Source organism: Pinus tabuliformis, chromosome 1_2 (assembly GCF_031772625.1).
Source record: "Pinus tabuliformis cultivar Carrire ecotype Pingquan chromosome 1_2, CPIR1, whole genome shotgun sequence".
Classification (NCBI taxonomy): Eukaryota; Viridiplantae; Streptophyta; class Pinopsida; order Pinales; family Pinaceae; genus Pinus; species Pinus tabuliformis.
This window is the reverse complement of record NC_142298.1, coordinates 98,802,159-98,819,733: the sequence shown is the minus strand read 5'-3', so window position 1 is coordinate 98,819,733 and position 17,575 is coordinate 98,802,159. Positions and strand designations below refer to the sequence as shown.

At 39.2% G+C, this 17,575-nt stretch overlaps 1 protein-coding gene across 1 annotated transcript; it reads right to left on the bottom strand.

The window, feature by feature from the left end:
• Positions 1 to 3,426: 3,426 nt before the first annotated feature.
• Positions 3,427 to 4,674, bottom strand: LOC149204665 (glutathione S-transferase U17-like). Its single transcript, XM_089393343.1, has 2 exons — positions 4,217 to 4,674; positions 3,427 to 4,055 (listed from the first exon to the last, which is right to left on the bottom strand). The coding sequence occupies exons 1-2, from the start codon at positions 4,547 to 4,549 to the stop codon at positions 3,690 to 3,692; spliced, it is 699 nt and encodes a 232-aa protein (XP_089249469.1). The 5' UTR covers positions 4,550 to 4,674; the 3' UTR covers positions 3,427 to 3,689.
• Between the last annotated feature and the right edge of the window lie 12,901 nt (positions 4,675 to 17,575).

The window sequence follows — 17,575 nt, the reverse complement described above, 5'->3', positions numbered from 1 at the left end:
TTGAATTTTGCTACATTTGGCTATTTTTCAACCTTACAATTTTTTTATTTAGACATTTTTCTCGATTTTTTTCCTTGAGGAAATTCACCAAACATTTTGTACGCAATATACAACTTTTTTTTTGGATGTTGGTTTCTAACCCATAGAACCCAATTGTTGTAACCTTCACTCTAATCTCACATTGCAACGTACCCATATCGATGTTCAACCATGTTACTAAAATTCTCACTTTGTACATATTATAACTTTGAAATTTTTTTCAACATGGGCCGTATTTTCCATAAACTAATCACTTTGATACCAAATATAATATTCCAAATATATGATACAATTATACATTCCTAATAATTTGCAATCAATGTGCATCCATTTATAATATTAATTTAAACATATAAAATACATAATAAACAACATAAAAGCATACATAATAAAAAATACTTATCTTTAATGAAAGGACCAACTGACAATAAACCCCAAATATTCCAGCCAAATATAGACATTACTACTCGAACTCTCTCAACAATATGTCACCCCAATGCTGGCATTATGACTCCACCAAGTAAAAGACTACTTAAATCAACTAAGTCTAATAGTCAATACTAAGGTGTCAAGGCCAATGTAATAAACTCTAGTAGCAATTCCAACCTATAGTCTCTCATTTCCCTCAACTTGCACAACCCAATGAAGTCTTTACTCCACAATCCCTTAAGTTTTCACTCTTCCCTTCTAGGGATTTACAACAAGTTTGTCAAAAAATTTCAACGTTGTGTTTTCAATAACTCCAATTAGCTCAATAGATTCTCAAAGCACCCTCTACATGTCACACAACAAACAATCCTACCCACACAATCCTTCCTTCAAGGCTCTAGTACAACCTAAGAAAGTTAAAAAAGAATACTACCTAAAATTCAGAAAGTTTGTAAAAAACACAATTGCATTGTCTTTTACAAGCTCACACCCCAATTTCCATCGCAAGTAACTATTATGGAATGGTATAATCCCCACGTTTTCTATTAAGCTTGTCCTTTTAATATACATAATCCCTTTTTATCTGATAATATTCCTGACCCATTTTCCATTACTTAAAAACTCATCCCATCTCCTTTAGTAACTTAAAATATAATCCTATTTTTAGTTAAAAATATTTAATAATTCTTAACTTAAACCCATTCCTTATTATTTCTAATCTTATTTCCTTCTTATAAATTTCTAATCTAACCTCGCATACCCTTTCCTTTTAACTTAAAAATGATATATATATGAAACAATCCAATATTAAATGATTTTGAAACTCGAAATTTATTATAATAACAACCATTCGGAGATGCAGTAACCGATAACCATAAATTAAATCATAATCAGTATACGAAAATATGCACATTCAAAAAGATAAAACCTTCCATTAATAATAATAATATCTATGAAAAATTACACATGGAAAGTTATATCATATATGCAGATTCCTTTTTAATGAAATCCAACCGAACTGTAAATTTAATATTCCACATTCCATATACGTACGGAGTCAAATATATCTAGATAGTCAGTCGGAAAACTTGATAAAGACTTCACATTCCATATGCCCGAAGTCAAATATATCTAGAAAGTTAGATGGAAAACTTCATAAAGAGCTAAAGGTGACATTTTACCCAATATTCAGCAAAATTGTGCAGGCCGGTCACGGAGGAGGAGCTAGTTAACACCGTATAAAATTACTCTCACAAGTTTGGTATTTTATGCAACACTTTATGCTAGCTATAAAGGATCTTTCCAAAAAAATTAATTGCATTTCATTCCGGTTTCTATTACATTTTATATCAACACTTCTTTTTCATTATGGTTTCTGTTACATCCTTAATCAACGCGCATTGGACAGCCCAATGACAGCTACAGTATAGGAGAGATTCATCAAAAACTTGTTTAGAATAAAACAATGCACATTGAAGACAGGAAAGCTCTCTACAGAATAAAACATGGGCGGCTGGGGGGCTTGAGAAAGGGGTATCCTATCGTAAAAGAGATATACTACGACATCCCTTGGAGGCACTGGACAGCAGGGAAACTCTTGGGCTCATAAAATTTGGAAAGGGGATTTCCCCAACAAAATAAAGTGTTTTAGCTGGCTGGCTATAAAGGACACAGTATTGATATGGAAAAACTTAGTAAACAGAGGATTCATAGGGTTGGGGATATGCTTTCTCTGTAGGGTAAGTAGTGAATATAATGCACATTTATTTCTGCATTGTCCATATGCGATCGATGTTTGGGAAGGAGTAATGGACTCATTTGGCATCAAGCAGATGGAGCAATTCACTAGATTAAGAAGCTGCATTAGGAAGTGGTTTAAAACTCATGACAAATTCAGTTTTTTCCCTTTATACCTCATATGGATCATTTGGAGGAGAAGAAATGCACTCATATTTGAGAACAGGAATCTGACTGTTAGGGAGCAGGGAAAAAGCTATCATTTTTGGTGGGAAGGAGGACAGGGCACAAACAATAAGGCAGAGATTGTGGCACTATGGGGAGTGCTGATAGCACGGAAATGGTTGAGATTGGAGAACCTACAGGTCTATGGGGATGCAAAAGGCATTATCGACTAGGCTAAGGGACTGAATAATTTCAACCCTCCGATCTTGAACAATTGGATGAAGCGCATCAAGACTATGGTGAGTACATATCAACTCATCAACATCGATCACATATATAGAGAACAGAACTGGACTACAGATTTAGTGTCCAAAAAAGGTATGGGGAAAAATCCTGGTAAGTTTTTTTTACAGCACTTGAACATAGAATTAAGGTAAATGCTGGAAGTATCAACTTCTCAAATGCCATTGCTCGGGTAAAAAGAACAAAAGGGATTATAAATACTGTAAGAAGAACACATTTTGAGTTTTCTTTTTATCATAAAAAATTTTTGAACTAAGTATGTTGGATAGTGAACTAAAGAGATTAAGATTATAAAACTAGAGGTTAAGACCAGGAGGAAAAAGACCTCACTGTTTTTTTTCGAGGTAATGAATGCTGTGGAAACCATGTGGAAGCCACCTGTAATCAAGAAATATGTTATATTTACTATCTATTTTTTTATTAATATAAAAACGTTTTTTTATTTAAAAAAAATAGTTCTTAGATAACTCATAATATTGAACCAACAACAACAGAATTTGAAGCCTAGAAATGGTCCCGAGTACCATTCACATTCCGGATTGTTTCCAAAATGCAGCAAGGTCCCGTATAAAATTACTCTCACAAGTTTTGTATTTTATGCAACACTTTATGCTAGCCATAAAGGATCTTTCCAAAACATTAATTGCATTTCATTCTGGTTTCTATTACATTCTATATCAACGCTTCCTTTTCATTATGGTTTCTGTTACATCCGTAATCAACGCACATTGAACAGCGGAATGACAGCTACAGTATCGGAGAGATTCATCAAAAACTTGTTCAGAATAAAACAATACACATTGAAGACAGGAAAGCTCTCTATAGTACCGGCGAGATTACCCAAAACATTATTCAGGCTAATTAACATACAACAGCTAGACTTCAAAAGCTGAATCCGACCAGATGAATAAAAATACAAAGACTATGAATAACACTCATCTTAAATATAATCTCTCTGCTTGTCCTCGGTTTATAAGGTCGGCATAGTTCGCCCTAATTAACAGTAGCTGGTAATATCAGACCCAAAGATTCGCTCTCCAAATGGTTATAGATTCTGCCTGCTTGGCCGGGTCGGGCATCACTTCTTTGACTCCATCGGATTTGCAGAATCGATCCATCCATGCGCTCAACAATGGCATTTTCTCTGGATCTATTAATACGCTATCGGTAGCCTTCTCGGCGCCTTTGATAATCGCCGACAAACCACCTAATGCGATGTCAATGAAGCTCATCTCATCCCCTCCAAAATAAGGTTTTCCTGCGAAGCAGTGGTTGGTTCGCAGCGCTTCCTCTATCAAAAGAAAGTTTGTAACGCTATCTTCCACTGCTTTCTGTAGCTGCTCGCCATGGCCAGCGAAAACTCCTCGCAGACATGGATAGAGCTGAGGGGCACACATTAAAACCATGAGATAAGGAAAGGATCGATGAGATACGGAAAATAGGAAAATAATATTTTGAACTTTGGAAGACACAAATAGGAGATAAGGAAAGGATCGATGAGATAAGAATGCAGGCGATTATTAAGAAGAACGAATTAAATTACCTTATCGTCTACAAAGGCAGCCCAGAAACGAGCAATGGCTCGGTCATATGGATCTTTGGGAATAAGATTGGGTGCCTTATTTCCCCATACTTCCTCAATGTATTGTACAATAATCATGGATTCACAAACAGGCTTTCCATTGTGGATAAGCACTGGAATTTTCTTGTGAACAGCGTTTGATTTCAGCAGCAGCTCGCTCTTAGCTCTGATATTCTCTTCCACGAACTCGTAATCGATACCTTTAAGAGCAAGTGCTATGCGAACCCGCACAACAAAGGGACTCAGAGTCATACCTAACAGCTTTACCTGCCCCTTTTCGCCCTCGGTCGCCATTGCACTGAATCTTTATTTCGAGTTTTATGTGTCTTCCTCTTCTAGATCGGATATGCTAAGCTAGTTGCCCCTGGCTATTATATGTAGGCATCGCACTACCAAGAGTCCTGCCCTTGCACGAAACCTAGTTGCTTCGCTAACTCTGACCCGGACAAGTACGGTGTGGTTTAATAGTAAGTGTACTTGGACTTGGACGAATCCTGGGAGATCTTAGTTCAAATTCTCCAATCGCCTTGGCGGCACTTGCAGGTAGTTGGATGTGCTTTTGGTGTCTTGGTATTATAGTGGCAGCTACGAGGATTGATCCCCGGTCTCCCATAGATTAGGTCACTGCCTATAGATTAGGACTGGCAGTGACCGATTCACCATATGGTTAAAGAAATAAAAAATCTCTGACAAAGACAACACCAACTAAAAATCCCATTAAAATTTTATCACATTTCGATTTCGTTGCCTTTAATTAGCATTGTCTCATAGGTTGCGCCACAACTCTTTGCTAAAACCATAAAATCTTACTATATTGACTTGCAGGTAGTTGGATGTACTCTTGGTGTCTTGGTATTATAGTGATCTTAGTATATTGACTTGCAAGTAATTAGATGTACTCTCGATGTCTTGATATTATAGTGACAACTACAAGAATTGATCTGACTCTCCCATAAACTAGAATCCCATTAAAATTTTATCACATTTCGATTTCGTTGCCTTTAATTAGTATTGTCTCATAGGTTGTGTACGGGTTGTGGCCACTGTGAGGACATGTCACAAGGAATCAGTGAAGGAAGGGACTGTTATGGTTCTTTTGAATCGTCTAATGAGGTTGATGGAATGCGAGGTCATGTCAAAACCACGAGGGGCACCCTAATGGGAGACCAAGGACCCTCGAAGCAGGTCAGGATAAAGTTGCCACGTCAGCGAAGACATAATAATAATAATAATGAGGCTACGTTAAGATCATGGCAGGTTGAACCGTAAGATTGTGTCGTTGACAGTCTAGATGGTGACTCAGACTCAGGATAGAGAAAATATAATTTAGGAAAATGCAAAGAAGCAACGATTGCGTTGTGAATAGTAGGATGGTGGGCACAGGGATTTATATCATGATGGGTATAGGGAGACCATGAGTGCTAGATGCCAAATATGAGAAAACATCGTGAAATTGTTGAGAGCAATTACCAATGGCTCGATTTACATGTTGAATTTACATGGAAACGATACAACACAAGTAACAAAGAGCGGGTGCTGGTGTATTGGATTATATTTGGTAAAATTTAACGGGTTTTTACTTGTATTCTTTTTATTTAAATGTGCAGGTTAATAGTTACTTGAGTTTTCAAACCTTTAATTCCGTAAGTGACTTAAAAATTTACTGGTATATATATGTACACAATTTCAAATAAATTTAGAGAAAACAAAAATAGTTAGTTATTTTATTGGTTGACTTTAAGATATATATTATATTATGCAACAATCATAATATTAAGATTTTAAGATGAGATTTCAAGATAAGTATAGATTCATTCATAGTGGTTTTTTGTATTTATTTAAAAAACTTTGTTTATGTCTTTATTGACACCATGTGATCTTGCATTGTATACACTTTAACATAAACATGAACATTGAAACCTAGAGCTTAAAGGTTGAGACTCACATGACATGTCCACACCAATGGGCCATTGATATTCTATATAAAACACTGACTTTTCTTGTTTATGTAGGTGAAACAATTGTTTTCCTTTGATTTTGAGAGTTTTATGTAATTGCTTTAGTGTTGGCAAATTGGTGATAGATCTTAACTTTTATAAAACGGTTATATGTATTAGTTTGATTAAATATATTTTTTGTTTGGATATGGAAATCTCAAATGTGTGGTTATCAAGCTTATGATTCTTTCCATATATTCACACTTGAATCTAAATGCCACTGAGTTTGTGCCTCCTTTTAGATATTAACATAGTCAAAAGATTATGAAATTTCTTCAAATCCGTGTGTGCATATTATTATTGCTTCAAACATTAAAATTCTCACGAATTCTTGTTTAAAAGTGGCTTTAAACATGTATTCTTATTTATAATGTCATACTTAAGTCCAACTCATCAATTGTAAGCTAAGATCCATTGTTCCTCTTCAAAACACATTATAGTTAACAGGGTTTACCAAGCTACTGGAAAACTTTTCAAAAATGGTTTAGCATAATTTGTAAACACTTTGAAATTACCCAAATATTGACTATGCATAATTACACCAAATCATTGGTTAGTTTGGCATTAGGAATGAACATGGTTGAATAAGTTTGATCTTTTTAAGGTAATATAAAATATATACATCTATGATATTACTTGGTTGAAGCTTATTTTATGGTCAAGGCATGATTACAAAAATTAGTAACAAAAAGCAAAAAACTTACATTAACCAACCTATATCCATCTTAACTTGGAAAATCTCTTTTCAGTTTAAAAGAGGTTTCATGTCAAGAGATTTGATCGCTTGATAAATCTCCATTTAAGATGGATCTAAATTGGTTGTTAAGATATTTAGACATTTGGAATTATTTAAGATCAACATGGTGCAATATGTATTTAAGTACAAATATGTTTCTTATTGTGTTTATTTAATATACATTTATATGTATGTATAGTAATGTATTTAGTAATAACAAAATATTCTAGACATAGAATAACATTACAATGCATATTCTCATCATATTCTCCTTAATATTAATGATTATTAATTCATTCTTAAACATCAAATTTTTAATTATTTATAGTAAAGTGTAAATATCCAAAATAAGAGAAATATAAAGAGAAACCATTTCCTCTTCTTGCAATCCCTCTTCTTCCCCATCATGAGGAGACTTTCAGACTCCAGGGAAAAAGAGCCTTTTGTGAAGATCTATTACCGCCTTGCAGCCATCCACAGAGACAGACAGATTTCGTATTTGAAAGATTCCATCCCGTCATCCATAGAGATAGCCAACCTTCCTTCTGCTTCTCCCTTTACAAACAATTGGATTCTTTTACAAATAATGTCCAAGATCGGCCAGAGGGCACGGAAGTGATGAAGTTGTGTGAGGGGGAACAATAGAGTGATAAAAACATTATGCTACTTACCAGTATCTATTGTTTTTAATGCAAAGGTGTGAAAATCAACGTCTATATCGCCACGTTGTACATGCATCTTGCTTGGTGTTCAGGCTTTTGTAGTCATGTCTATCCATACCTTTCTTTACCATATCAAATTGACTTATTCCTACATCTTCTTATTGGAATTATAAAATCAAGGGTGAACGGAAGGCAGGAAGGTCCGTCCATACCTAAGCCCCACCAAACCCATGCTCTCAAATATTCAACCGATCAACTGGTTCGGCCCGGGACGAACAACTGCAAACAGGGGGTTATGGTTAGGTCTAAGTTTAGCTTTGGAAAACACTTCCAAGTCTGAAATTTAGCTTTGGAAATGGATATGAAGTGACCAAAAATAAATCCTCAAATCCCTTGAACCAATAAATCTATTGATAAACCCTGGATGCGGGTGACTGAAGTGGTTTTAAACTTGATAGGACTGGGGTGGGGCGAGGCGACTCGACACCTACCCACCCAGTACAAGGTGTTAAATATTGGTGATAGGAGTTACGCCTGGCATGTGCGCGAGCAGGTGTATTCCATCTCCCCGTCAGGTGATTTGGGCTCATTCTCTCTGCCCACTGCAACAGATCCTCCCTCCGCACACTGCTACTTGCAAGAGATGACGACGTTCATCAATGAAGAAGTTATGAAGGTGGTTTTTCGTGACAGGTTGGGAAACTTTAAGGAGAGGCAATGCCCTGCGCTCAAGCTCATTCCTTGCGAATTGTTTGTTTGGGATCATCCCATCGCCTCTATTCGAATTCTGGTTCTCTTGGAAGTATCTGAGCCTTCGATAAGGAAGCTCTGGCTGGCCCTTCAAGGGCAGCTCCTCTAGCACATTTCTTTCCATGGGAGGGCTTTGGGTCTAAGTCTGAAGATTCTTGGGTTGGTTTATTATTTTGTTTTCCCTGTCCTGGGCACCGGCTCTTATGGAATGTGTTTGAGTAATCCTTTTACTATCTGCGTCCCTTTGTTCCTCAATTCTGCCTTCTGTCCAGTCTTCAATTTGGGAGGGAGGGAGATTGGTCCAGGCAATCCATATGGTATTTTAAGGAATTCTCCCGGATCCTCGCGTATTAGTTGTTCTAAGCTCCAGGCGCACTACAACCTTCCCATTACCCCCTCTTCAATGGCTCGTCTACGTCAGAGAATGGGGTGCCACAGAGGGCAACCCCGACGTGCTCCAACTGGTTCTTCCTCGGACTCGCCCGCCCCCACCAGTGAACTCTTCACTGGTCGTTATCCAGGAACCCGAAGTGGGCGCGGGAGACGGCAGACTTCTGGTGGGCCCCAATATTGTAGCAATAATGCTACAACTCCTGGGGCTTCCTATCTCTAATTTTATCAACCCGGTAGTTCGTACAAACTTGGAAGCGACGGTGTTGTATGCACAAGTACTAGCTCTTGTCGCAGGTGTCACTTGGTCAGCTGGCACAAGTCCGCTAGGGCTCAAGCCAACTTCTATATGCTCTCAGAAGAAGCTTTCTACATGATGGACGAAGGCTATCTCAAGGGAAATTGATCTACTTTGCAAAAATGAACTGAAAGCCAACCAAAGCATGGAAACCCTAGTAAACCCTAATCTGACTAGTTTAACCTCTATGGTGCAATTAGTGAGAGTGCAAATGTCTGAAAATGATGCCATTACTTCTAAGAAGGAAAAATGCATGTGTCTAAGTTATCATTATCTAAAGAAAACATCTTTTTGTATTTTTGCTTAAGTTGTTGAAATTATCATGCATGTGCTTCTAACTAGTTTTCCACTGTGCAGGGATGGATCAAGGGATGAAATGCTTTGGGAATGGTTGGGATGGTACAAAGAGGGTCTAAGGGATCCCTAACATTCTTTCTGAGAGTTTCACAAAGTCTGGATGACATGCAGCCGTGTTTATGAACTTCTACAGGAAGTCTGCAGGGGTTTCTACAGGATGTTCTGCAATTCTTCTACAGGATGTTTCAAAATGGGATGTTTGAGGATGGATGGTTGATGGAGGATGCATGGATGGTTATGGAGGTAGGATGGGGGTCTGAAGTGACCCAGGAACTGATGGATGGAGTGGTGAGATGATGTGGAAGGCTGACTTGCATCAACGAAGGTGTAGGCAATGGAAAAGCAAGAAGGTAGGGTTTTGTGGCAAAAGAGCAGATGGGAGATGAGGAAACAGACTTGGTGATGGAGGAGCTGATCTGGACGAGGCTCAGATGAACGAGGAGGTGATGAAGGTGATAGAGATGCCCTGCACAATGCTCATTCAAACGAATCAATGAATCTTTGCAAACAAACCAAGTCCTAGCTAACTTAATCCAACTGTCAATGAAATGAATGAACAACAGCTTTGTTTGGAAAGAGAACCATGTACATCACGTGAGTAAGAACATTCAAAAAGATCTAAATGCATGACAAACTCCTACCAATCGATTCTAACCATAAAAAGCTACTTTAACCATCACAAAAAACCAAAATAACAAAGCAAGATCTAAGAGCAGATTTCATTTTAAGAACGCAGCAAACACATAAAGATAAACAAGGGAGGTACTGAGCTCTTGAGATGGGCCCAACCCCAAGAGCTACAGCCTCCCAAGAGAGATTTAGAGCTGGTGCAAAGATGGATTCATCTTTATTAATCAAGAATGAAGAGTTACATCAAAACTGTCCACAAGGAGAACTTGAAAATGAGCTGACAGCAAAACTAATCTATGGCCTAAAAATCGAACTACAAAATGACTACAACAAGACCATGAAATGACTAACTATTGGCTACAAAAATTACTAACCACTAGCTACAAAAATGACTACCAACTAGCTAACCAAAATGAGGCCCCAAGCCTTCTCATTTATACAATTTGAGGACCCAACAGTCCTCCTAAAAGTTAGGGGCTTGGCTGCCCAAGACTTGTAGTTAACAACAGTCCTACTTGACTTGCTTGGCTGCCCTTGTGCTGATTGATTCGGTGGCCCTTGAACTCCGTGCTGATGGTGGAGAATTCGAGGTGAGGGCCCATAAATGAGGGGGACACCTTCCTACAAATCCTCTAGCTTGTTCTCCCACGAATTTGGCTGCCAAGTGCTCATTAAGACCTTCCATTTTGTCTCCAAGTTGACCAAAAAGGCTACACAAAGCACCCATTAGACTTGTTGGCATAATGACTAACCAAATTCACTCTATTAACATAAAAATAATAAAAAACATGCAATAAACAAATGAGAATGGTGGACTAAGCCAAATTAGGAGGTTGAATGAGCCCAAATAATTGTCCATTTTTGGGGCTCATCATCACCCCCCTACTGAAAGTGTTGCTCATCCTCTGAGCAACCAATCTCTCTCCTCGTCTTTGATGGCCCTGGTGGCTTCCTTGGCTAATCATCTCGGCCGATTTCTCCTTTTGCTGCCCTCTTTTCAAACTTCCTGTAGGAACAGTTCACTGGCTTCCTGTAGAAACAGTCCTCTGTCTTCCTGTAGGAACAGTCCTGTAGCTGAGTTTTGGCTTCCTGTAGAAACAGACAGCACCACTATATCCTGCTCGGCTGTGGGTGATTTTCCTTTCAGCTTGGCTGTGGCTATCCTTCATCTTCTCCCCTTCTCTTCTCTTCTTCCTCACTGTTAGAAGGACTGATATCATAGGTGAGGGATTTTATGTCACTTTCTGCTATCAAGTCCCTGAAGACTTCCCAATTTTGTTTCTAACTGCATGGTGTTGACCAAAAGATTCATTATTAGGATCATATTCAGCAATGGAAGAAGCATGCAAATTCCCCTCTGGTGTATTCTTTCTTTTCTTCCCGGCAGCTTGTTTGAGGAAGGGCAATACCTGTGGGAGCAAAACTCAAACTACACTCATTAGAAAGTATCTGACCTTTCCCAGATATCTCAGGGACATACTGCAAAGGAATAACACTAGCTTGAGGAATAAACCGATTATATTTCTCAACGTTCAGCTGTCCCTCATCATCCTTTCTGTCTTGGAATACTTCTTCATAATCTCCAATAGAGGACTCAAGCATGGAACCATCCTGTAATTTATCCAGTAGTGTGCATTGTTGTGGGCAATATGACTCTACTTGAGAACCTGAAAGTATGCCCTTGCCAACATTAGCTATTGCTGAGTGGTTTTCCATGTGTGGTCTTGCATTTATGATTTCAGCTACAGTTCTGCCATGCCCAAAATGTGAAATTTCCATTCTCTTTAGATGAGAAGGGTGGTCTGAAATGAATAGCCTGCTAGTAGTGCCTTTGTTATTTGTCAGGATACCATAATAGCACAGAAATTCCGAAATAGCAAATTTGAACACTGCAACCAATACTCTAAAATCAGTGATGGAAACCCATTCATACCTGAACACGACAAGATTGATACATTACATTCTCCTTCACTTGGACAACAAGCCAAGCTGATCATAACCTTTCACTCCTTCAAATTAGAACAGCCCATCCACTTTTCTTTCACAAGACAATCTTAAGAAGAGCACATTCCTCCAGGTCTTCTTTCTCTGGACTTCCATAGATATTGAACATATTAAGGTTTACAACAAAGTCCCTACAAAAATCTCACCAATCTTTAAAGGGTTCCCTTTATCAGGTTAACTATCAACTTGCTCATTTAAAGCTGGTTCAATCTGACCCTCAAATCTTTAATGCCTGAATGGCTGGCAAGGATTCTTTGCTTCCACTTTTAGACTCCGCAACTTCTTCCAAACGTTTCCAGATCAGTTCACGTTTTTCTTCATTTTCTTTCGCTTTTGCTTGCTTTTCTTGAAATATGCGCCGACATTCATGAAAAAGGTCACTATCCATTTCCATGAACATCTTTCTCACATTCAATGTCAAACCATGAACTGTCTGGTTCCAATGGTTCTGAGTATTCTTCTCCAAAGCTTCATAAATGAGTGGAAGAAGAACACTGCGATTTTGAGCTATCAAACTAACTATATGGTCATTGTTCCACAAGAAGAGAGCTCGTATTTCAGAGTATGTAACTTCACAAAAAGGGAAGCGATACCTGAATTTGAATACACTTCGAGTGAATCATGTTGCAAGTGCAAGTTGACCAACAGCTGAGCGCTTAGATTTCTGCGTGATTTTTGGAGTGAGGTGGCACATACGTGTGCTGGCTTATCCGACGGTTTTGCAATCATGAACTGCAGTGGTCACTATTTGTTCTCTTCTTGAAATCTCATCGATTCAGTTGCACTAGAGTTAGACTGCCCATACTGTCCGTTTTTTGACTTTCCCGTGCATGGCTGACCCATGCATGCTGCGTGACTTGCTAGAGAACTGGACATCAAGTGAACCTTCCTAAATTCGTGGCTTAATTCCATCACTCCATTTGTTCATGCAGTTCTTGAATTAGATTCATGCAATAGAGGAATAGGTTTTGTCACGTACCTGAAGCCAAACGGCTGCTTGTGAAGCTTCTTGCTGCTGCATGCTCTGATTCTGCTACTGCATGCCTGGATCCTTTGATTCCATGAGGCTTGGCTAATGATTTTTGATTGCTTTTCCTTGTGCAGGTTTCCTCTGGCCGAATCTGAGCTGCATGCAATTGTTTCCACGTTCAACTCTGCCCGTTCAAACTGCTGCTGCTGCATGGTCACAAAACCAGAACTTCTTTTTGCCATTTCTCCCAAACGGTAGATCGGATTGATCTGAAACTCGGTGAGCATGTTCCTACCATCATTATGCATCTCCCATAGAAAATTCGTGATCAATAGATGCATGGATTTCGAGAAAAATGGAAAATGGCTGAAGATTTTAGAGGTCGATTTCTCGGAAACCGTGCATCGGAATCGGCTGAAACTGCTTGGGTAGGCTACTATCACCCATGTGCATCTCCCCATGAAACAGGTTTTAAAACGGATGCACGGATATGGAGAAAATGCAAAAATGGCTGATGGTGATGGAGGCTGATTTCTTGGAAACCGTGCACCGGAATTGCATGAAACTTCTCAGGCATGTTGTCATCAACCTTGTACAATCCCCCATAAAACGGTTTGTCAAATGGATGCATGGTTTTCAAGTTATGGCAAAGACAAATTCTGCTCTATGTGTTTTTGCTTCAAGGCACTTTGCATTTTGGTTGCATGGTATGACAAAATGAATTTTGGCTGTGATGCAGGTATGGAGATGATGGAGGAGGAGTTGGAAGATTGCATGAGGACTTCTGAACCCTTGAGGAAGCTACCATGTTCGCCAAACCACTTTTTGAAATGCATGCCTAGTTTCCCACAATTTCTACAGGAAGTTCCTGTAGAAGCACAATGAGAAACACAAGGAGGTGGAAAAAATGATGGATGAAGGCAAGGGATGGACACACAAGTGCTTGTAGGCCTAATCAACAGATTCCCACCATTAGATTCACTTTTGAAATTGGATTTGGCTCGTCCAAAGGTTCTACAGGATGTTTCCTATAGAAATACAGAGCTTCCTGTAGAAGGCACAAGAAAAATTTCTTTAACCTTGATTTGAGTGCTCCTCCTGTCATGAAACGTCCTTCTTGCAACCTGCAATTAGCCAATGGAATTAGTTTTATTTTTATTTTTCTTTTTCTCCTTTTTTTTTTTTTTTGAAAAACAACTAGGGCGCCTCATGGAGGTTTTCACCCTAATTGCCTGCCCTGAGCGCCTCCAAGGGAGGTTTTCACCCAGAGATCTTATTCTCTTTTCTCTTTTTTTTTCAACCCATTGACCGCCTCATGGAGGTTTTCAATCAATGAGCCAATCTAAGGCGCCTCCAAGGAGGTTTTCACCTTAGATTTCTTTTTTCATTTTTTCTTTTTCTTTTTTCTCTTTTTTTTTTTTCTCTTTTTTTCTCTTTTTTTTCTACCCTACCCTACTTGAAAAACAAAATCATTTTCAAGTATAGGAATACTTCCAATGGAGCCATGTGCACATCGAGATTAGAGAAAAAATGATGTGGAGGCTCGAAATGCATGCTCTGACAGGTATCCAAATTTCAGAGACCAAATGATCTGACTTTGAAGGGATCAAACATAGTTGAGGAAGAGAGTACTGCTGCAACTTAGTGACTGTCTGGAACCATGTCTCAATATAGCTTTGATATCCTTGGTTATTTTGCTGATCTGGATCATTCTTCATGTCACCTTCTATCATGACCTTCTGATCTTCCTCTTTTTGTTGATCTTTCTCTTGAGTACATGGAGGATCTGATGATAACCATGAGGGAACTCTCTCGATCTCTGATTCTGATCTCTTCTCTTCATTAAGTGCAACCAATGGTTCTTTGATCTCCTCTTTGGAATCTTCTTTTGCTTTTGGTCCTTCAATGTTGTCAATAGATTCTCTCTTTTGCAACACTCTTCCTGAGCTTTGGTGAACATCATTGAGCTCAAAAGGAGTCATTTGCACATGTTGTGCCTCAGCTTTGCAATTGGGTTGAGCTGCTCCATTGCAGGGGTTTGGAGATGGTGATACGGGTAGTTGAGTGGGGATGTATGATTGAGATGGAGATGGATGGCATTGTGGTTGGATAGGCATTTGGGGTTGCCTTGGTGGAGGAGGAGGCGATGGTTGTGGATGAGCAGGTGGTGGAGGAAAATAAGCGGGATGAGAGTTGTACTGGGGCCTCCACTCCTGATAAGGTGCATTCCACTGAGGCTGTGGCTGAGCATAAGAGTGAAATGAATGAGCAACTGGTTGGGCATAATATGGATTTGTGAAGGAACAAGGAGGATATGACCAAGGAGGAGGTGTAGACCAGGAAGGATGAGCAGGGGGACCACAAGAAGGCATGAAGGTGGCTTGGTAAGGGTCATAATAGGTCTCGAGTGTCCCTTGTAGTTCCTGCTGGTAGGGTATGGGTCCATGTGGCCTCCTTTGGTTCATATAACAGAGTGATTCAGTGGCTCCCTTGGCTCTTTGATATGTAGCTTTGATTCTGGGCAAGGAAGGGCACTGATCTGTAGGATGGTATTCTTCACAGATGAAACACACTTCTAGAGAGTGCATTGGACATTCGTTCCTAGGATGCTTTCTAGTGCACCTGGGACAAAAGATGACCAAAGCCCCCTTGGCTTCTTCTTGCTTCTTTTGGATCCGCAAGGTATCCAGTTGCATGGCAAGAAACTGCCTCATATCACTCTTGAAATCTTCGATCTGATTTGCAAATTCATCTTTGGACAAGGGACTGCTCCCAACATTTCTGCTTGTAGCCATTTGCTTCAGAGGAATGTTTCTTCTTCTTCTCCCCTAGAGGTTCTTCAGATATGTCTTGATGTCCACCCAGGGGTTCTTTCATCACAGCCATCGAAGAAGAACGTTGGCTGTGTGAAGTAGTGGGGGTGTTGTGCAATCATTTTTCTAACTTATCTCTACTCCTACAAAGCATGAAATGAAATCTTTTTGGTTGATTTTTTGTTTTTTCTACTTCTACCTGTAAAACTAAAATAGATTGAACTGCAACTAACTATCTTGCGAAAATGAAAATGCGGAATTGAAATGAAAGCAGGAAAGGACTAATCTATTTTTCTCAAATGAAATTGCAGGAATGAAATGCTAGGCTACTCTTGCGAAATTGAAATGCTAATCTACGCTTGTAGAAATGAAATTGCGGAATTGAAATGCTAATCTATGAAAGCAAGAAATGCTAATCTACTTTTGCATAAATGAAATTGCATAAGGGAAATGAAATAAACTACTTAGCAAAAAGTTGTAGTAGAAAATAGAAGAATAGCAACAATCACCAATACTCTGCCGCTTCCCTGGCAACGACGCCAAAAAGATGGTGGGCCCCAGTATTGTAGCAATAATGCTACAACTCCTGGGGCTTCCTATCTCTAATTTTATCAACCCGGTAGTTCGTAAAAACTTGGAAGCGACGGTGCTGTATGCACAAGTACTAGCTCTTGTCGCAGCTGTCACTTGGTCAGCTGGCACAAGTTCGCTAGGGCTCAAGCCAACTTCTATATGCTCTCAGAAGAAACTTTCTACATGATGGACGAAGGCTATCTCAAGGGAAATTGATCTACTTTGCAAAAATGAACTGAAAGCCAACCAAAGCATGGAAACCCTAGTAAACCCTAATCTGACTAGTTTAACCTCTATGGTGCAATTAGTGAGAGTGAAAATGTCTGAAAATGATGCCATTACTTCTAAGAAGGAAAAATGCATGTGTCTAAGTTATCATTATCTAAAGAAAACATCTTTTTGTATTTTTGCTTAAGTTGTTGAAATTATCATGCATGTGCTTCTAACTAGTTTTCCACTGTGCAGGGATGGATCAAGGGATGAAATGCTTTGGGAACGGTTGGGATGGTACAGAGAGGGTCTAAGGGATCCCTAACATTCTTTCTGAGAGTTTCACAAAGTCTGGATGACATGCAGCCGTGTTTATGAACTTCTACAGGAAGTCTGCAGGGGTTTCTACAGGATGTTCTGCAATTCTTCTACAGGATGTTTCAAAATGGGATGTTTGAGGATGGATGGTTGATGGAGGATGCATGGATGGTTATGGAGGTAGGATGGAGGTCTGAAGTGACCCAGGAACTGATGGATGGAGTGGTGAGATGATGTGGAAGGCTGACTTGCATCAACGAAGGTGTAGGCAATGGAAAAGCAAGAAGGTAGGGTTTCGTGGCAAAAGAGCAGATGGGAGATGAGGAAACAGACTTGGTGATGGAGGAGATGATCTGGACGAGGCTCAGATGAACGAGGAGGTGATGAAGGTGATAGAGATGCCCTGCACAATGCTCATTCAAACGAATCAATGAATCTTTGCAAACAAACCAAGTCCTAGCTAACTTAATCCAACTGCCAATGAAATGAATGAACAGCAGCTTTTTTTGGAAAGAGAACCATGTACATCACGTGAGTAAGAACATTCAAAAAGATCTAAATGCATGACAAACTCCTACTAATCGATTCTAACCATAAAAAGCTACTTTAACC